Raw genomic sequence first — 23,489 nt, forward strand, 5'->3', positions numbered from 1 at the left:
AGTTGGTGGGATGAGATGGTACTGAAGCTACGTGACGTGAAGATATGGCTGTTACTGGTGTGGCCTGGTGGACTGACAGAGTTGGTGGGATGAGATGGTACTGAAGCTACGTGACGTGAAGATATGGCTGTTACTGGTGTGGCCTGGTGGACTGACAGAGTTGGTGGGATGAGATGGTACTGAAGCTACATGATGTGAAGATATGGCTGTTACTGGTGTGGCCTGGTGGACTGACAGAGTTGGTGGGATGAGATGGTACTGAAGCTACATGATGTGAAGATATGGCTGTTACTGGTGTGGCCTGGTGGACTGACAGAGTTGGTGGGATGAGATGGTACTGAAGCTACGTGACGTGAAGATATGGCTGTTACTGGTGTGGCCTGGTGGACTGACAGAGTTGGTGGGATGAGATGGTACTGAAGCTACATGACGTGAAGATATGGCTGTTACTGCAGTGGCCTGGTGGACTGACAGAGTTGGTGGGATGAGATGGTACTGAAGCTACATGACGTGAAGATATGGCTGTTACTGCAGTGGCCTGGTGGACTGACAGAGTTGGTGGGATGAGATGGTACTGAAGCTACGTGACGTGAAGATATGGCTGTTACTGGTGTGGCCTGGTGGACTGACAGAGTTGGTGGGATGAGATGGTACTGAAGCTACGTGACGTGAAGATATGGCTGTTACTGGTGTGGCCTGGTGGACTGACAGAGTTGGTGGGATGAGATGGTACTGAAGCTACATGACGTGAAGATATGGCTGTTACTGGTGTGGCCTGGTGGACTGACAGAGTTGGTGGGATGAGATGGTACTGAAGCTACATGACGTGAAGATATGGCTGTTACTGGTGTGGCCTGGTGGACTGACAGAGTTGGTGGGATGAGATGGTACTGAAGCTACATGACGTGAAGATATGGCTGTTACTGGTGTGGCCTGGTGGACTGACAGAGTTGGTGGGATGAGATGGTACTGAAGCTTTGTGATGTAAAGATGTGGCTGTTACTGCAGTGGCCTGGTGGACTGACAGAGTTGGTGGGATGAGATGGAGGAGTCTGGAGGTCAAAACAGGATGAACAAACAAAACAAGAAAAACATCAGAAATACTGATTTATTACCAACTGTTAATAAACTCTAAAATATATGTCTGGAAACTTTAGACAGTTTGTTATGATAAAAAAAAGATTTACAACTGGGTTCTCTGGATTAGACTGAATAAAAGTATGGTTGACACCAATGTAATGGGTTAAGAAGTTGTGATCCTGGTTGGCAGTGGAAGCTGGAACACACAATCACCCCAATCAGAACACCTACAGAACATTCTGCTGTTTGTAAATCAACTTCCTCTAGATGTAGGATATGTGTTCAGTGTAACAGAGATAATATCACGTTGACATCACTGGAGAAGAATCTGTACTTACCTGATCTGTGGCCTCGCCTGGCTCCTCCCACAAGGAGGTGGAACAACATGGGGGATAATGGGGGAGGGGTGATACCAGCCGCTCAACAACAGACCAACATGCAGTTCTGGGAAACAGAAGGACATTTCTGAGAAGTCACACCCCTACCTTTGTCTTGACGTATCAATTATTGTTTGGTTATGTGCAAGCTATGGCATATAAATGCAGCATTCAGTGGGTTGAATAAACTCTGTTTGAGCTTTTCTCTGCATTCGTTTGAAGTCATCTGTTTACAACCTAACACCTTGCTTCAATGTATTGACTTTAATGCCTAAATGTTTTGATTCATCTTCACAATTAGAATAAAATGAACCTTGTTTTCACATTAAACATTAAGAAAAGGTTCTAATCTACCATCACATGATGATAAACACAAGCAGTTTCTGTAACAGCACCGTTTCTAGACAGACAACAGAGGAGGTTCATGATGATAAACACAAACAGTATCTGTATCAGCACCGTTTCTAGACAGACAACAGAGGAGGTTCATGATGATAAACACAAGCAGTTTCTGTAACAGCACCGTTTCTAGACAGACAACAGAGGAGGTTCATGATGACAAACACAAGCAGTATCTGTAACAGCACCGTTTCTAGACAGACAACAGAGGAGGTTCATGATGATAAACAGACTATTAGAATTATAATATAGGTTAACATAACTGAAGAGGTGTAGTTTAACTTTCATAAAAAATGCTCAAAATGAGTTGAAACGATTCTTCACCTCCACAAATGAAGTATTAAAAACAATAAAATGTGTAAACAGATTCAAGTTGTGAAATCATTTGGGATCTGGTGTTACACTAAAAGGGCATTATCCTCTACGGGATCGGTCTCCCCCTGTGAGACGGTTGAGCTAACGTAGGCTAATGTGATTAGCATGAGGTTGAGCTAACGTAGGCTAATGTGATTAGCATGAGGTTGAGCTAACGTAGGCTAATGTGATTAGCATGAGGTTGAGCTAACATAGGCTAATGTGATTAGCATGAGGTTGAGCTAACATAGGCTAATGTGATTAGCATGAGGTTGAGCTAACGTAGGCTAATGTGATTAGCATGAGGTTGAGCTAACATAGGCTAATGTGATTAGCATGAGGTTGTAAGTAACAAGAACATTTCCCAGGACATAGACACATCTGATATTGGCAGAAAGCTTAAATTCTTGTTAATCTAACTGCCCTCTCCAATTTACAGTAGCTATTACAGTGAAATAATACCATTAGGCAGTCTCGATACAACATTTTGAACAGAATGGTTCATTGGATCAGTCTTAAACTTTGCAAATACACTGCTGCCATTAAATGGCCAAAGTCTAAATTGTCTCAAACCTGAAATATTACATTCTGGCCCATCTCTTGTATTTCAAAGAGAGGAAGAAAAAACATATGTTTTGTTTGTATTATCTTTTACCAGATCTACTGTGTTATATTCTCCTACATTCATTTCACATTTCCACAAACCTGAAAACGTCATTTTAAATGGTATCAAGGAAATGCGTAGCCCTACTTCAGGTCCTGAGCTACCCGCAGTTAGATTTGGAAATGTCCTTAAGAGGGTATCACTGTCTACAGACAGACTACCGTACTCACTCTGTTTACTACACTACAGTACTCACTCTGTTTAGTACACTACAGTACTCACTCTGTTTAGTACACTACCATACTCTGTTTAATACACTACTGTACTCAGCCTGTTTACTACACTACTGTACTCAGTCTGTTTAGTACACTACTGTACTCACACTGTTTACTACACTACTGTACTCAGTCTGTTTACTACACTACTATACTCACACTGTTTACTACACTACTGTACTCAGTCTGTTTACTACACTACCGTACTCACATTGTTTACTACACTACCGTACTCACTCTGTTTACTACACTACCGTACTCACTCTGTTTACTACACTACCGTACTCACTCTGTTTACTACACTACTGTACTCACCCTGTTTACTACACTACTGTACTCACTCTGTTTACTACACTACCGTACTCACTCTGTTTAGCACATGGCCTCACATGTGAATCCTTAAAGAGATGGGTGGGGTCGATACTGAATGGGGGTAGACAAAGAAGAGCTCTCCAGTTGGTGTACCAAAACATTCAAGGCCCATTACCTCAAAAGTGGGGTTACAAGTTTATCAGCAGAATGACTTTCCCATTGTTTCTCAACTGTAGTGTTGATAATCCATTTTCTAGCTCTGAGTCTCTACTTATATCCAATGTAAAAAACACATTTTAAAATATTGATACATAAGATGGAATAGAACAGGAAGGTCCCAGTTGTCATCTCATTGTTACTTAGGGAGCTCGGTCTATTATATAGACAGTGGGTGAGTTCTCTCCTGGGTAGTTGCAAAAAACATTCTTTGAAAACCCGGTTGGAAGATTCACGGAATCAGGAGGGAATAAGATAACTTTTTGGCGCCAACCTGTTACTCATTGACACTTTTTTGATATTTTTATACAGGGAAATAAAACAAAAAATGAAGTTTGAAATGAGTGGGCTAATCCCCCTTTAGCCCCCTCGTGGCGCCAGGCCCGATTCAGATCTAGTGTGATTGAGGCAAAAATAGCAGCTTTAGCCAACTTTTTTGGCTAGCTCTGGCTCTAACAGTACACCAACTGTGGAAAGCCAGCCAAGTTCATTTACTTCTGTTGAAATCAAAGGCTACAAAACATTTCCATACACACAACAGTTGTTAGATAGCAATATGATGCTGCTATTGTCACAGCACTATTTACATCATCAGCAGACACTCTTATCCAGACCTCGGGTTAAGTGTCTTGTTCAAGGGCACATTGACAGACTTTTCACATCATTTGTTTGGGGATTAGTTCAAGAGACCTTTCGTTTACTGTCCCAACGCTCTAGGCTACCTGCTAACCTATCTGACAGATAGCTAGAGGCTAAGGCTGGATGCTAGACCTGAACTGGCTGTGGTAGCTACTAGCTAGCTAGATATCCAGTTAACTACACTACCGTACTCACTCTGTTTACTACACTACCGTACTCACTCTGTTTACTACACTACCGTACTCCCTGTTTACTACACTACCGTACTCACTCTGTCTAATAATACACTACTGTACTCACTCTGTTTAATACACTACCGTACTCACTCTGCCTAATACACTACTGTACTCACTCTGTTTACTACACTACTGTACTCACTCTGTTTAATACACTACTGTACTCACTCTGTCTAATAATACACTACTGTACTCACTCTGTTTAATACACTACTGTACTCACACTGTTTACTACACTACTGTACTCACTCTGTCTAATAATACACTACCGTACTCACTCTGTTTACTACACTACCGTACTCACTCTGTTTACTACACTACCGTACTCACTCTGTTTACTACACTACCATACTCACTCTGTTTACTACACTACCGTACTCCCTGTTTACTACACTACTGTACTCACTCTGTTTAATACACTACTGTACTCACTCTGTCTAATAATACACTACTGTACTCACTCTGTTTACTACACTACCGTACTCTCTGTTTACTACACTACCGTACTCCCTGTTTACTACACTACTGTACTTACTCTGTTTAATACACTACTGTACTCACTGTCTAATAATACACTACCGTACTCACTCTGTTTACTACACTACCGTACTCACTCTGTTTACTACACTACCGTACTCACTCTGTTTACTACACTACCATACTCACTCTGTTTACTACACTACCGTACTCCCTGTTTACTACACTACTGTACTCACTCTGTTTAATACACTACTGTACTCACTCTGTCTAATAATACACTACTGTACTCACTCTGTTTACTACACTACCGTACTCTCTGTTTACTACACTACCGTACTCCCTGTTTAATACACTACCGTACTCACTCTGTTTACTACACTACTGTACTCACTCTGTCTAATAATACACTACCGTACTCACTCTGTTTACTACACTACTGTACTCACTCTGTTTACTACACTACTGTACTCACTCTGTCTAATAATACACTACCGTACTCACTCTGTTTACTACACTACTGTACTCACTCTGTCTAATAATACACTACCGTACTCACTCTGTCTAATAATACACTACCGTACTCACTCTGTTTACTACACTACTGTACTCACTCTGTTTACTACACTACTGTACTCACTCTGTCTAATAATACACTACCGTACTCACTCTGTTTACTACACTACCGTACTCACTCTGTTTACTACACTACCGTACTCACTGTTTAATACACTACCGTACTCACCCTGTTTACTACACTACCGTACTCACTCTGTCTAATACACTACCGTACTCACTCTGTTTACTACACTACCGTACTCACTCTGTTTACTACACTACCGTACTCACTCTGTTTACTACACTACCGTACACTCTGTACACTCTGTTTACTACACTACCGTTTATCAATGATGACTAATTATGTATACATTTCAATCAGGACTGACTTGTCCAAATGCTATTATGTACTGTACATGTATGAATTTTCTCTCTTGCTCCCATTCCCAATTGTATATAATATAGTCAGGAGTTTAGAACAGTGCCTTGGTACAAATGAATGAACTATCTCCAGATGGCAGGGACGGACTATCTCCAGACTGTCTAGAATGCTAATCTACACTGACTGACCTTGGCTTTAGGAGAGGAGGGAAGGCTCAAAAACTATAGGGCCTCTCTACCGGTGTCATGAAGAGAACATTTAGAAAACGCTGACGTCATTTTCAGTTTATAACCTGTGGAAAAATGTGTATATACCAGTACTCTCTTGAATTAAACGCTGTTACCTGACTTTTAAGACCGGGGCTCTGTCCATTCTTATAAAATATATAGGGTCTTACAAACCCTTAAATGCATTGACAGAGTGTTTAATTCTGATTGGGAAATAAAACAGAGGAATTTAGAATTCCTTCAACAGGGACCAGGCTAACTATTCATCAGTTGAAGGTACCAGGCTAACTATTCATCAGTTTAAGGGACTAGATTAACTATTCATCAGTTTAAGGTACCAGGCTAACTATTCATCAGTTTAAGGGACCAGGCTAACTATTCATCAGTTTAAGGTACCAGGCTAACTATTCATCAGTTTAAGGTACCAGGCTAACTATTCATCAGTTTAAGGTACCAGGCTAACTATTCATCAGTTTAAGGTACCAGGCTAACTATTCATCAGTTTAAGGTACCAGGCTAACTATTCATCAGTTTAAGGTACCAGGCTAACTATTCATCAGTTTAAGGGACCAGGCTAACTATTCATCAGTTTAAGGTACCAGGTTAACTATTCTTCAGTTTAAGGTACCAGGCTAACTATTCATCAGTTTAAGGTGAAGAATAAATACACAATCAAGTTCAAGCTCAAAATGAAATGTTTTAATAAAGTATGAACTGTTTATAAAACGTAACAATTTATCACCAGAAACAGAGGTTTATAAAACATCTGAAACACAAGATATGTGTTGTCAGACATATTTGAAACATCTGTGGATGTTGTGTTGTGTGGAGTCAAAGCCACGATTGAAACATCTGTGGATGTTGTGTTGTGTGGAGTCAAAGCCACGATTGAAACATCTGTGGATGTTGTGTTGTGTGGAGTCAAAGTCACGATTGAAACATCTGTGGATGTTGTGTTGTGTGGAGTCAAAGCCACGATTTAAACATCTGTGGATGTTGTGTTGTGTGGAGTCAAAGCCACGATTTAAACATCTGTGGATGTTGTGTTGTGTGGAGTCAAAGCCACGATTTAAACATCTGTGGATGTTGTGTTGTGTGGAGTCAAAGTCACGATTGAAACATCTGTGGATGTTGTGTTGTGTGGAGTCAAAGTCACGATTGTTCCTGTTTATAACAAAGGGAATGGAACATTTTCAATAAAACACATGATTTGAACAAGACAAAGGTAACAGATTACAAATGCAGACAGGAAAATGACTAAATAAAATAAACACTTGAGTAAATGATACACAGTAAATTGAAAGTAGGTGCTTCCACACAGGTGTGGTTCCTGAGGTAATTAAGAAATTAACATCCCATCATGCTTAGGGTCAGGTAAAAAAAAAATATGCCGAGTTGCCCATTATGGCTAGAAGAAGAGATCTCAGTGACTGAAAGAGGGCTTTCAAAGGAACATAGAGGATGTGTCTCAGTCACCAGATCTCAGTGACTGAAAGAGGGCTCTCAAAGGAACATAGAGGATGTGTATCAGTCACCAGATCTCAGTGACTGAAAGAGGGCTCTCAGAGGAACATAGAGGATGTGTATCAGTCACCAGATCTCAGTGACTGAAAGAGGGCTCTCAAAGGAACATAGAGGATGTGTATCAGTCACCAGATCTCAGTGACTGAAAGAGGGCTCTCAAAGGAACATAGAGGATGTGTATCAGTCACCAGATCTCAGTGACTGAAAGAGGGCTCTCAAAGGAACATAGAGGATGTGTCTCAGTCACCAGATCTCAGTGACTGAAAGAGGGCTCTCAAAGGAACATAGAGGATGTGTATCAGTCACCAGATCTCAGTGACTGAAAGAGGGCTCTCAAAGGAACATAGAGGATGTGTATCAGTCAACCCAATTGAACACTCTTGGGAGATTCTGGAGCGCCGCCTGAGACAGTGTTTTTCCACCACCATCAACAAAACACCAAATGATGTAATTTCTGGTGGAAGAATGGTGTCGCGTCCCTCCAATAGAGTTCCAGACACTTGTAGAATCTATACCAAGGAGCATTGAATCTGTTCTGGTTGGTTGGTGGTGGTCCAACACCCTATTAAAACACTGTATGTTGGTGTTTCCTTTATTTTGGTAGTTACTTGTCTATGACATTGTCGGGTAACTACCAAAATAAAGGAAACACACAATAAACCTATCTCTTTCTCCCTGATTATTTATTTGGACCCTTCTGTGTCCCTGGATGTTCTGGTTCTGGTCCCCGAGGACGAAGACAGCTTCTTCTTCAGCTTCCCAATGTCGTCCTCATCCTCTCCCCCCCGCCCCTCCCCCCCTCCGAGTCTCCCCTCTTCTCCCCCCCGCCCCTCCCCCCCTCCGAGTCTCCCCTCTTCTCCTCCGCTGGTCTCGACCTCTGCCAACCTGGACTCCTGCTTCCTGTTGTAGCTCTCCTCTCTGCTGCTTACCAGCCAATGTCTCCCCTCTGTTCCACACTAGGATGTTCACTCCTGTGGTTGGAACACAAAAGCCTTATTGTCCTAAATGGAGCCCTATTCCCTATGTAGTGCACTACTTTAGACCAGAGCCCTATTCCCTATGTAGTGCACTACTTTAGACCAGAGCCCTATTCCCTATATAGTGCACTACTTTTAGACCAGGGCCCTATTCCCTATATAGTGCACTACTTTAGACCAGAGCCCTATTCCCTATATAGTACACTACTTTAGACCAGAGCCCTATTCCCTATATAGTGCACTACTTTAGACCAGAGCCCTATTCCCTATATAGTGCACTACTTTTAGACCAAGGCCCTATTCCCTATATAGTGCACTACTTTAAACCAGAGCCCTATTCCAAATATAGTGCACTACTTTTAGACCAGAGCCCTATTCCCTATATAGTGCACTACTATAGACCAGAGCCCTATTCCCTATATAGTGCACTATTTTAGACCAGAGCCCTATTCCCTATATAGTGGACTACTATAGATCAGAGCCCTATTCCCTATATAGTGCACTACTTTAGACCAGAGCATTCTGCTGTTTGTAAATCAACTTCCTCTAGATGTAGGATATGTGTTCAGTGTAACAGAGGTAATATCACGTTGACATCACTGGAGAAGAATCTGTACTTACCTGATCTGTGGCCTCGCCTGGCTCCTCCCACAAGGAGGTGGAGCAACATGGGAGATAATGGGGGAGGGGTGATACCAGCCGCTCAACAACAGACCAACAGGCAGTTCTGGGAAACAGAAGGACATTTCTGAGAAGTCACACCCCTACCTTTGTCTTGACGTATCAATCATTGTTTGGTTATGTGCAAGCTATGGCATATAAATGCAGCATTCAGTGGGGTGAATGAACTCTGTTTGAGCTTTTCTCTGCATTTGTTTGAGGTCATCTGTTTACAACCTAACACCTTGCTTCAATGTATTGACTTTAATGCCTAAATGTTTTGATTCATCTTCACAATTAGAATAAAATGAACCTTGTTTTCACATTAAACATCAAGAAAAGGTTCTAATCTACCATCACATGATGATAAACACAAGCAGTTTCTGTAACAGCACCGTTTCTAGACAGACAACAGAGTAGGTTCATGATGATAAACACAAGCAGTAGCTGTAACAGCACCGTTTCTAGACAGACAACAGAGGAGGTTCATGATGACAAACACAAGCAGTTTCTGTAACAGCACCGTTTCTAGACAGACAACAGAGGAGGTTCATGATGACAAACACAAGCAGTTTCTGTAACAGCACCGTTTCTAGACAGACAACAGAGGAGGTTCATGATGACAAACACAAGCAGTTTCTGTAACAGCACCGTTTCTAGACAGACAACAGAGGAGGTTCATGATGATAAACACAAGCAGTATCTGTAACAGCACCGTTTCTAGACAGACAACAGAGGAGGTTCATGATGATAAACACAAGCAGAACAATGGTTCATTGGATCAGTCTTAAACTTTGCAAATACACTGCTGCCATTAAATGGCCAAAGTCTAAATTGTCTCAAACCTGAAATATTACATTCTGGCCCATCTCTTGTATTTCAAAGATAGGAAGAAAAAACATATGTTTTGTTTGTATTATCTTTTACCAGATCTACTGTGTTATATTCTCCTACATTCATTTCACATTTCCACAAACCTGAAAACGTCATTTTAAATGGTATCAAGGAAATGCGTAGCCCTACTTCAGGTCCTGAGCTACCCGCAGTTAGATTTGGAAATGTCCTTAATAAGAGGGTATCAACATTTTCACAATTTCTCAGTATTATTCCAACCTCACAGAGTGGAAATATACACCAGTTATGCTAATTTGGACCACCCGGCTGCTGATGTCATGCTGTCTGTCGTTTTTGTGTTTTATACTTTTTCAAAACGACAACTACAAGATTGATGTCAGACTACAAGTTCATGTTCATGATGTCACTGTCTACAGACATGTCGATAAATGTAGTCTTGTCATCTTTTATTGTTTACTACACTACTGTACTCACACTGTTTACTACACTACTGTACTCACTGTTTACTACACTACCGTACTCACACTATTTACTACACTACTGTACTCACCCTGTTTACTACACTACTGTACTCACTCTGTTTACCAAACTGCTGTACTCACTCTGTTTACTACACTACTGTACTCACTCTGTTTACTACACCACTGTACTCACTCTGTTTAGTACACTAAAGTACTCACTCTGTTTAGTACACTACTGTACTCACTGTTTACTGCACTACAGTACTCACTGTTTACTACACTACAGTACTCACCCTGTTTAGTACACTACTGTACTCTGTTTAGTACACTAAAGTACTCACTCTGTTTAGTACACTACTGTACTCACTGTTTACTACACTACTGTACTCACTGTACTCACTGTTTACTACACTACTCTAAACTGTTTACTACACTACTGTACTCAGCCTGTTTACTACACTACTGTACTCAGTCTGTTTACTACACTACTGTACACACTGTTTACTACACTACTGTACTCACACTGTTTACTACACTACTGTACTCACCATGTTTACTACACTACTGTACTCACCCTGTTTACTACACTACTGTACTCACTCTGTTTACTACACTACCGTACTCACTGTGTTTACTACACTACTGTACACACTGTTTACTACACTACTGTACTCACACTGTTTACTACACTACTGTACTCACTCTGTTTACTACACTACAGTACTCACTCTGTTTACTACACTACTGTACTCACTCTGTTTACTACACTGCAGTACTCTCTGTTTACTACACTACTGTACTCACTCTGTTTACTACACCACATTACTCACTCTGTTTAATACACTACCGTACTCACTCTGTTTAATACACTACTGTACTCACTCTGTTTAATAATACACTCCCGTACTCACTCTGTTTATTAATACACTACCGTACTCACTCTGTTTACTACACTACTGTACTCACTCTGTTTAATACACTACTGTACTCACTCTGTTTACTACACTCCCGTACTCACTCTGTTTAATACACTACCATAATCTGTTTACTACACTACCGTACTCACTCTGTTTACTACACTACCGTACTCACTCTGTTTAGTACACTACAGTACTTACCCTGTTTACTACACTTCTGTACTCACTCTGTTTACTACACTACAGTACTCACTCTGTTTAGCACAGTACAGTACTCACTCTGTTTACTACACTACTGTACTCACTCTGTTTAATAATACACTACTGTAATTCACTCTGTTTACTACACTGCCGTACTCACTCTGTTTACTACACTACTGTACTCACCCTGTTTACTACAATACAGTACTCACTCTGTTTACTCCACTACTGTACTCACTCTGTTTACTACACTACCGTACTCACTCTGTTTACTACACTACAGTACTCACTCTGTTTACTACACTACTGTACTTACTCTGTTTAGCACACTACTGTACTGACTCTGTTTACTACACTACAGTACTCACCCTGTTTACTACACTACCGTACTCACTCTGTTTACTACACTACAGTACTCACTCTGTTTACTACACTACTGTACTGACTCTGTTTACTACACTACTGTACTTACTCTGTTTAGCACACTACTGTACTCACTCTGTTTAGCACATGGCCTCACATGTGAATCCTTAAACAGATGGGTGGGGTCGATACTGAATGGGGGTAGACAAAGAAGAGCTCTCCAGTTGGTGTTCCAAAACATTCAAGGCCCATTACCTCAAAAGTGAGGTTACAAGTTTATCAACTTTCACAGCAGAATGACTTTCCCATTGTTCCTCAACTGTAGTGTTGATAATCCATTTTCTATCTCTGAGTCTCTACTTATATCCAATGTAAAAAACACATTTTAAAATATTGATACATAAGATGGAATAGAACAGGAAGGTCCCAGTTGTCATCTCATTGTTACTTAGGGAGCTCGGTCTATTATATAGACAGTGGGTGAGTTCTCTCCTGGGTAGTTGCAAAAACCTTCCAACATTCTTTGAAAACCCGGTTGGAAGATTCACGGAATCAGGAGGGAATAAGATAACTTTTTGGCGCCAACCTGTTACTCATTGACACTTTTTTGATATTTTTATACGGGGAAATAAAACATAAAATGAAGTTTGAAATGAGTGGGCTAATCCCCCTTTAGCCCCCTCGTGGCTCCAGGCCCGATTCAGATCTAGTGTGATTGAGGCAAAAATAGCAGCTTTAGCCAACTTTTTTGGCTAGCTCTGGCTCCAACAGTACACCAACTGTGGAAAGCCAGCCAAGTTCATTTACTTCTGTTGAAATCAAAGGCTACAAAACATTTCCAAACACACAACAGCTGTTAGATAGCAATATGATGCTGCTATTGTCACAGCACTATTTACATCATCAGCAGACACTCTTATCCAGACCTCGGGTTAAGTGTCTTGTTCAAGGGTACATTGACAGACTTTTCACATCATTTGTTCGGGGATTAGATCCAGAGACCTTTCGTTTACTGTCCCAATGCTCTAGGCTACCTGCTAACCTATCTGACAGATAGCTAGAGGCTAAGGCTGGATGCTAGACCTGAACTGGCTGTGGTAGCTACTAGCTAGCTAGATATCCAGTTAACTACACTACCGTACTCACTCTGTTTACTACACTACCGTACTCACTCTGTTTACTACACTACCGTACTCCCTGTTTACTACACTACCGTACTCACTCTGTCTAATAATACACTACTGTACTCACTCTGTTTAATACACTACCGTACTCACTCTGCTTAATACACTACCGTACTCACTCTGTTTAATACACTACTGTACTCACTCTGTTTACTACACTACCGTACTCACTCTGTTTACTACACTACTGTACTCACTCTGTTTAATACACTACCGTACTCACTCTGTTTACTACACTACCGTACTCACTCTGTCTAATAATACACTACTGTACTCACTCTGTTTAATACACTACCGTACTCACTCTGCTTAATACACTACCGTACTCACTCTGTTTAATACACTACCGTACTCACTCTGCTTAATACACTACCGTACTCACTCTGTTTACTACACTACCGTACTCACTCTGCTTAATACACTACCGTACTCACTCTGTTTAATACACTACTGTACTCACTCTGTTTACTACACTACCGTACTCACTCTGTCTAATAATACACTACTGTACTCACTCTGTTTAATACACTACCGTACTCACTCTGCTCAATACACTACCGTACTCACTCTGTTTAATACACTACTGTACTCACTCTGTTTAATACACTACCGTACTCACTCTGCTTAATACACTACCGTACTCACTCTGTTTAATACACTACTGTACTCACTCTGTTTAATACACTACCGTACTCACTCTGTTTACTTCACTACCGTACTCCCTGTTTACTACACTACTGTACTCACACTGTTTACTACACTACTGTACTCACTCTGTCTAATAATACACTACCGTACTCACTCTGTTTACTACACTACCGTACTCACTCTGTTTACTACACTACCGTACTCACTCTGTTTACTACACTACCATACTCACTCTGTTTACTACACTACCGTACTCCCTGTTTACTACACTACTGTACTCACTCTGTTTAATACACTACTGTACTCACTCTGTCTAATAATACACTACTGTACTCACTCTGTTTACTACACTACCGTACTCCCTGTTTACTACACTACTGTACTCACTCTGTTTACTACACTACTGTACTCACTCTGTTTACTACACTACCGTACTCACTCTGTTTACTACACTACCGTACTCCCTGTTTACTACACTACTGTACTCACTCTGTTTAATACACTACTGTACTCACTCTGTCTAATAATACACTACTGTACTCACTCTGTTTACTACACTACCGTACTCCCTGTTTACTACACTACTGTACTCACTCTGTTTACTACACTACTGTACTCACTCTGTTTACTACACTACTGTACTCACTCTGTCTAATAATACACTACCGTACTCACTCTGTTTACTACACTACTGTACTCACTCTGTCTAATAATACACTACCGTACTCACTCTGTCTAATAATACACTACCGTACTCACTCTGTTTACTACACTACTGTACTCACTCTGTTTACTACACTACTGTACTCACTCTGTCTAATAATACACTACCGTACTCACTCTGTTTACTACACTACCGTACTCACTCTGTTTACTACACTACCGTACTCACTCTGTTTAATACACTACTGTACTCACTCTGTCTAATACACTACCGTACTCACCCTGTTTACTACACTACCGTACTCACTCTGTTTACTACACTACCGTACTCCCTGTTTACTACACTACCGTACTCACTCTGTTTACTACACTACCGTACTCACTCTGTTTACTACACTACCGTACTCACTCTGTTTACTACACTACCGTACTCACTCTGTTTACTACACTACCGTACACTCTGTACACTCTGTTTACTACACTACCGTTTATCAATGATGACTAATTATGTATACATTTCAATCAGGACTGACTTGTCCAAATGCTATTATGTACTGTACATGTATGAATTTTCTCTCTTGCTCCCATTCCCAATTGTATATAATATAGTCAGGAGTTTAGAACAGTGCCTTGGTACAAATGAATGAACTATCTCCAGATGGCAGGGACGGACTATCTCTAGACTGTCTAGAATGCTATCTACACTGACTGACCTTGGCTTTAGGAGAGGAGGGAAGGCTCAAAAACTATAGGGCCTCTCTACCGGTGTCATGAAGAGAACATTTAGAAAACGCTGACGTCATTTTCAGTTTATAACCTGTGGAAAAATGTGTATATACCAGTACTCTCTTGAATTAAACGCTGTTACCTGACTTTTAAGACCGGGGCTCTGTCCATTCTTATAAAATATATAGGGTCTTACAAACCCTTAAATGCATTGACAGAGTGTTTAATTCTGATTGGGAAATAAAACAGAGGAATTTAGAATTCCTTCAACAGGGACCAGGCTAACTATTCATCAGTTGAAGGTACCAGGCTAACTATTCATCAGTTTAAGGGACTAGATTAACTATTCATCAGTTTAAGGTACCAGGCTAACTATTCATCAGTTTAAGGTACCAGGCTAACTATTCATCAGTTTAAGGTACCAGGCTAACTATTCATCAGTTTAAGGTACCAGGCTAACTATTCATCAGTTTAAGGTACCAGGCTAACTATTCTTCAGTTTAAGGTACCAGGCTAACTATTCATCAGTTTAAGGTGAAGAATAAATACACAATCAAGTTCAAGCTCAAAATGAAATGTTTTAATAAAGTATGAACTGTTTATAAAACGTAACAATTTATCACCAGAAACAGAGGTTTATAAAACATCTGAAACACAAGATATGTGTTGTCAGACATATTTGAAACATCTGTGGATGTTGTGTTGTGTGGAGTCAAAGCCACGATTGAAACATCTGTGGATGTTGTGTTGTGTGGAGTCAAAGCCACGATTGAAACATCTGTGGATGTTGTGTTGTGTGGAGTCAAAGTCACGATTGAAACATCTGTGGATGTTGTGTTGTGTGTAGTCAAAGCCACGATTGAAACATCTGTGGATGTTGTGTTGTGTGGAGTCAAAGCCACGATTGAAACATCTGTGGATGTTGTGTTGTGTGGAGTCAAAGCCACGATTGAAACATCTGTGGATGTTGTGTTGTGTGGAGTCAAAGCCACGATTGAAACATCTGTGGATGTTGTGTTGTGTGGAGTCAAAGCCACGATTGAAACATCTGTGGATGTTGTGTTGTGTGGAGTCAAAGCCACGATTGAAACATCTGTGGATGTTGTGTTGTGTGGAGTCAAAGCCACGATTGAAACATCTGTGGATGTTGTGTTGTGTGGAGTCAAAGCCACGATTGAAACATCTGTGGATGTTGTGTTGTGTGTAGTCAAAGCCACGATTGAAACATCTGTGGATGTTGTGTTGTGTGGAGTCAAAGCCACGATTGTTCCTGTTTATAACAAAGGGAATGGAACATTTTCAATAAAACACATGATTTGAACAAGACAAAGGTAACAGATTACAAATGCAGACAGGAACCTGACTAAATAAAATAAACACGCGATTCAAAGTAAACTCAGCAAAAAAAGAAACTTCCCTTTTTCAGGACCCTGTCTTTCAAAGATCATTTGTAAAAATCCAAATAACTTCACAGATCTTCATTGTAAAGGGTTTAAACACTGTTTCCCATGTTCGTTCAATGAACCATAAACAATTAATGAGCATGCACCTGTGCAACGGTCTTTAAGACACTAACATTGAGCACGTCTGGGACCTGTTGGATCGGAGGGTGAGGGCTAGAACCATTCCCCTCGGAAATGTCTGGGAACTTGCATGTACCTTGGTGGAAGAGTGGGGTAACATGTCACAGCAACAACTGGAAAATCTGGTGCAGTCCATGAGGAGGAGATGCACTGCAATACTTAATGCAGCTGGTGGCCACACCAGATACTGACTGTTACTTTTGATTTTGACCCCCCCTTTGTTCAGGGACACATTATTACATTTCTGTTTGTCACATATCTGTGGAACTTGTTCAGTTTATGTCTCAGTTGTTGAATCTTGTTCATACAAATATTTACACATGTTAAGTTTGCTGAAAATAAACGCAGTTGACAGTGAGAGGACATTTCTTTTTTTGCTGAGTTCATATTGAAAACAGGTGCTTCCACATAGGTGTGGTTCCTGAGTTAATTAAACATTTAACATCACATCATGCTCAGGGTTATGTGTAAAACCCCCCAGTTACCCGTTGTGGCTGGAAGAAGAGATGTTGGAGACTTAGAAAGAGGGGTCTCATAGAGGGTTTAAGTGGTTGTTGTGTGTGTGTATCTCTCTTTGCCTTTCATCATTAAGGCAACCTGGTTATATGTCCATGGTATCACATCAGGACAAGTTAACCAAAGGATGTCCTATGTTTCCTTTCCTAGGATGTCGGGGCTTGCCAGACATTGATGCTGAAGTGAGTGACTTATCTCATGAGTGTACCCTCTCGAATTGCATCGACCAGAGAGCCAATGATTTGGCTTCCTAATTTGCATAGGCTTCTGGTAGGCCGAGGCTTTTTGATGGTTGTCTGCAGATAAATGATGAAAACATTTGATGGAGATGGTGAATCCTCACTGCATGTCACACCCTGACCTTAGAGAGCCTTTTTATGTCTCTATTTGGTTTGGTCAGGGGGGGATTTGGGGTGAGCATCCTATGTTCTTTATTTCTATGATTTGTGTTTCTATGTTTTGGCCAGGTATGGTTCTCAATCAGGGACAGCTGTCTATCGTTGTCTCTGATTGGGAACCATACTTAGGCAGCCCTTTCCCTCCTTCTGTGTGGGATCTTGGTCTGTGTTTGTGTGCAGGTAGTTGTCACAACGAAGCTGTTCGGTCGTTGGTGTCTTTATTGTTTTGTTTTTTTCTAAAGTTAAAGTTAATTATTATTATTTTATTTTTTTTCCACCTTTATTTAACCAGGTAGGCAAGTTGAGAACAAGTTCTCATTTACAATTGCGACCTGGCCAAGATAAAGCAAAGCAGTTCGACACATACAACGACACAGAGTTACACATGGAGTAAAACAAACATACAGTCAATAATACAGTATAAACAAGTCTATATACGATGTGAGCAAATGAGGTGAGATAAGGGAGGTAAAGGCAAAAAAAGGCCATGGTGGCAAAGTAAATACAATATAGCAAGTAAAACACTGGAATGGTAGATTTGCAATGGAAGAATGTGCAAAGTAGAAATAAAAATAATGGGGTGCAAAGGAGCAAAATAAATAAATAAATTAAATACAGTTGGGAAAGAGGTAGTTGTTTGGGCTAAATTATAGGTGGGCTATGTACAGGTGCAGTAATCTGTGAGCTGCTCTGGCAGTTGGTGCTTAAAGCTAGTGAGGGAGATAAGTGTTTCCAGTTTCAGAGATTTTTGTAGTTCGTTCCAGTCATTGGCAGCAGAGAACTGGAAGGAGAGGCGGCCAAAGAAAGAATTGGTTTTGGGGGTGACTAGAGAGATATACCTGCTGGAGCGTGTGCTACAGGTGGGAGATGCTATGGTGACCAGCGAGCTGAGATAAGGGGGGACTTTACCTAGCAGGGTCTTGTAGATGACATGGAGCCAGTGGGTTTGGCGACGAGTATGAAGCGAGGGCCAGCCAACGAGAGCGTACAGGTCGCAATGGTGGGTAGTATATGGAGCTTTGGTGACAAAACGGATTGCACTGTGATAGACTGCATCCAATTTATTGAGTAGGGTATTGGAGGCTATTTTGTAAATGACATCGCCAAAGTCGAGGATTGGTAGGATGGTCAGTTTTACAAGGGTATGTTTGGCATCATGAGTGAAGGATGCTTTGTTGCGAAATAGGAAGCCAATTCTAGATTTAACTTTGGATTGGAGATGTTTGATATGGGTCTGGAAGGAGAGTTTACAGTCTAACCAGACACCTAAGTATTTGTAGTTGTCCACGTATTCTAAGTCAGAGCCGTCCAGAGTAGTAATGTTGGACAGGCGGGTAGGTACAGGTAGCAATTGGTTGAAGAGCATGCATTTAGTTTTACTTGTATTTAAGAGCAATTGGAGGCCACGGAAGGAGAGTTGTATGGCATTGAAGCTTGCCTGGAGGGTTGTTAACACAGTGTCCAAAGAAGGGCCAGAAGTATACAGAATGGTGTCGTCTGCGTAGAGGTGGATCAGAGACTCACCAGCAGCAAGAGCGACATCATTGATGTATACAGAGAAGAGAGTCGGTCCAAGAATTGAACCCTGTGGCAACCCCATAGAGACTGCCAGAGGTCCGGACAGCAGACCCTCCGATTTGACACACGTAGACGATGTTTAAAACTTATGATTAATGATTTGAGTCAAAGGGGGATTATCATTAGGTTTTGGTTATAGTTCACTTATTGAGTTTCTGAATCGAAGTAGCATAGTGAATGCTAGTTAGGCGTGTTGTGTCTCACTTTTAGAAGCCTCCTGGGATTATAATTTTGGGGGAGAGTGGGGGAGAGAGCGGCCATAAACGACCAAATTGCAAAAGGTCTGCAAATATATACACATAAAACAATTGTTAGAACTATTTGTTTTAGTGCAAAGGTATTTTAGAGAGGCACGCTCACATATGGAACCTGTTGGGGAACAATCAGAATTGGTGGGTAACATAGATGTTTTATATTCATCATATGTTTGTAAGTTACTTCTCATCAGAATGTTATTTTTGTATAATACTGTGGCAGGGTTGCAGTATCTGTTCTCTGTCAAGACTAAGTTGCATGGGCCGCAGAGAGGGGAGAGGTCAAGGGATCATCAAGCGTGTATCTCTTGGCTCCACAATGTCTGTGTGCCAGTCAGTGTGTCTCTGTGATCTTGTCAAGATAGGATGGATTTGATATATGCCTGTTGATATGGAGGATTGGTTTATGGTACTGAGTTTGAGAAAGGAGACAAAGCTGAACAATGAATTATGCCGATGCTGTCTTATCCTGTGTATCTTTGCTATAAAGGATCCCATTTGCCATTATGTGGGGACTCTCAACTTTTCATTAGAGATACTGAACTGTTGAAAGTCAAAATGAGCCGAGTGGATACCACATCTCGAACTGAGTTTTTTTTAAAGAAAAAGGTGAGCACACACAGATTTGAAGTCGAGTTTTTTAATTATGCCTGTTACGTATACTCTGAGCGTGAATTCCTTTGTAAGGAAGGCACCTTGGCGGCGTAAGCAGGGCCGAGTCAGAGGAGAGTAATCTGGGAGTTTTGTGGACTCAAAAGATACTCTGCACTGTCCGGTTGCCAGTGACCAAGAGCCCTCCTGACATTGAATTGATCACAGTGGGGATTTGGTGAGGTCTGTCGGGGTGATGGGCCAGGGGGTCTGTGTGTTCTAGGTGAAACACGGCACTTGGTGAAGCCCTATTGGAAGAAGGACCTCATTCTGTGCGTCTGTGTGATTTGTCTAAGTGACCCTCAGATGTGGTGAATTCCAATTATTTTAAATGTGCTAGCCAGGTATGCCCTGGGTTACTCTGTGTGAGTATTTTGTTATGGGATCACTAGGTAATAGTTGTCGGACCGTTCTATGTGAGCGGGGTAGGGTTGACTCTGTGTGGGCAAACCTTTTTTCTGATGTTCTGTGTGGACGTCTGACCAGTTCTATGTGAACATCTGACCAATCCTGTGTGGGTGATCCTGAAAGTTCTGTGTGAGTACCTAAGATTTCTTAAGTTTTATATGGATTCTGTGAATTATTTGAAATTATGATCAATTGTATGTGTGTATAAAGTAATGCGGAGAATGATTAGATACAATTTAAACCACCCATTCGTAGACGTACGTAGGTTTTGAGTTGGTATCTTAAATGGATAATTTGATAAAGATTAGGTTTTTAAGCACTATTAAAATAATCTACAAAAATCTGGGAAATTGAGCTCTAGAAACTGATTAGAGTGTGTCCACCTTTGGTTATTTTACCCTAACGATGTAACTATAGAACGCTTATTGGAGTATCTCCGTCTGGGGGAAACATTTGAAATTTAACTGCCCTTAAGGTCTGAACATGTTCTATTTTTTCTTCCCAGTATGAGAGAAGTTGCGGGATTTATTGAATAAAGTTAGAGATAATTAAGGGGGATTCTCGATGTAATTTATAATGTCGTATAAAGCCTAAAGGTTTTCCATCAAACTAATTATCATTGCGTGATTAATGTGATGTAGTAAAGTCATTGGAAAACGTTGCATAAGTAAATGTATGGACTATCAATACAGGTACTGTATGTAGAACCATAGTAAAGACCAGTATGGACTATCAATACAGATACTGTATGTAGAACCATAGTAAAGACCAGTATGGACTATCAATACAGATACTGTATGTAGAACCATAGTAAAGACCAGTATGGACTATCAATACAGGTACTGTATGTAGAACCATAGTAAAGACCAGTATGGACTATCAATACAGATACTGTATGTAGAACCATAGTAAAGACCAGTATGGACTATCAATACAGATACTGTATGTAGAACCATAGTAAAGACCAGTATGGACTATCAATACAGGTACTGTATGTAGAACCATAGTAAAGACCAGTATGGACTATCAATACAGATACTGTATGTAGAACCATAGTAAAGACCAGTATGGACTATCAATACAGGTACTGTATGTAGAACCATAGTAAAGACCAGTATGGACTATCAATACAGGTACTGTATGTAGAACCATAGTAAAGACCAGTATGGACTATCAATACAGATACTGTATGTAGAACCATAGTAAAGACCAGTATGGACTATCAATACAGATACTGTATGTAGAACCAGTTCAATGAGAGGAAGTCTTAACAGAACTGGGGGATGACAGACAGGAAGTGGGGGGGTGGAGATCTAATATATTTTTGTGCCAAACACTAAAGCATGATATTGTAATAAATCTACACCCTATTCCCTACGTAGAACACTACATTAGACCTGGTCAGAAGCACCGTAGTGCACTACGTAGGGAATAGGGAACCATTTGGAACAGAGACAGTAATTCCCCTGAACATCTTCCTCTTCCTCATCTGGTTTCTTGAACAGCCCTTCACTCCTCCCCTCTTCCTCCCCTCCTCCCTCCTCATTCTATTCTATCAGCCACACCACTAGCTCACCTCCACACAATACATTTACAAGTTAAAGACACACCTTGGAATAAATAACAAAGGAAAACTATTACTAGATGAAGTTGAGTGTTTTTTATTATTTCCCATCACCATAAATCATATTTAATCACTGAACAGTAGCAGACCTAACTTCATCTGTTCCTGACTCTGGATAGTGGATTAAAAAGACCATCAATCTCCAATGATATTAAAGTACTATTCTGAACATTACTGATATACTGAGTGGCAAGTCAAGATATCTGCTGGTTTTATTGTTTGGTCAACAGCACCACCTGCTGGACAGGTTTAATGTTGCTGGACTGAGCAGTACGGGAGGATGAAAGATGACACATTTAGGGCCGGTTTCCTGGACATCTACATTGAACATACTGTTTAGTCCAGGACTAGGATTAATCTGTGTCTGGGAAACCAGACCATATAGTTTAGTAGAAAGTAAGTGATACCAGCTTGTAGTGGGCTGACTAGTCCTGAATTGTCCTTTAGTTCCTGGACCATTTTCCATGCAGCTCCAGGTGACAGAGAACACATCAATTAGGACCGAGCCAACAAGCTGATCAATGATACTGAGGAGAATTACATAGAGACAGAGAACCAACTGAGAAAACATGTCAATGGTTCTGAATGACAACCAATATACATCAACACCAGACATCATGATTCATGGAAATGTACAAGATTAAAACATTGTATTGAATTTTAATTAATAACAAATCAGCTTACAGTTTAACCAGTTCAGCTATAGACTACAACAGCATGACTAGTATCTATGTGGACCCTACTACAGTTTAACCAGCTCAGCTATAGACCACACCAGCATGACTAGTATCTATGTGGACCCTACTACAGTTTAACCAGCTCAGCTATAGACTACACCAGCATGACTAGTATCTATGTGGACCCTACTACAGTTTAACCAGCTCAGCTATAGACTACACCAGCATGACTAGTATCTATGTGGACCCTACTACAGTTTAACCAGCTCAGCTATAGACTACACCAGCATGACTAGTATCTATGTGGACCCTACTACAGTTTAACCAGCTCAGCTATAGACTACACCAGCATGACTAGTATCTATGTGGACCCTACTACAGTTTAACCAGCTCAGCTATAGACTACACCAGCATGACTAGTATCTATGTGGACCCTACTACAGTTTAACCAGCTCAGCTATAGACTACACCAGCATGACTAGTAT

General features: G+C 40.8%; 2 protein-coding genes across 2 annotated transcripts in view; both read right to left on the bottom strand.

Moving 5' to 3' along the window:
- LOC110517699 (tripartite motif-containing protein 16) overlaps window positions 1–23,489 on the bottom strand; it is a 129,138-nt gene that overhangs the window by 104,597 nt on the left and 1,052 nt on the right. The window lies entirely within an intron of this gene.
- The window catches only part of LOC110515486 (E3 ubiquitin/ISG15 ligase TRIM25-like), a 174,395-nt gene continuing 151,343 nt past the window's right edge, over window positions 438–23,489 (bottom strand). Inside the window, exons 8-9 of the mRNA XM_036972236.1 lie at window positions 9,259–9,364; window positions 438–1,052 (exon numbers count right to left, since the gene is read on the bottom strand). Of these exons, the coding sequence (XP_036828131.1) occupies window positions 9,341–9,364 (24 nt within the window). The 3' untranslated portion in view covers window positions 438–1,052; window positions 9,259–9,340. The remainder of the gene's footprint in view (window positions 1,053–9,258; window positions 9,365–23,489) is intronic.

The sequence above is a fragment of the Oncorhynchus mykiss genome, unplaced genomic scaffold, assembly GCF_013265735.2.
Source record: "Oncorhynchus mykiss isolate Arlee unplaced genomic scaffold, USDA_OmykA_1.1 un_scaffold_121, whole genome shotgun sequence".
Taxonomy (NCBI): domain Eukaryota; kingdom Metazoa; phylum Chordata; class Actinopteri; order Salmoniformes; family Salmonidae; genus Oncorhynchus; species Oncorhynchus mykiss.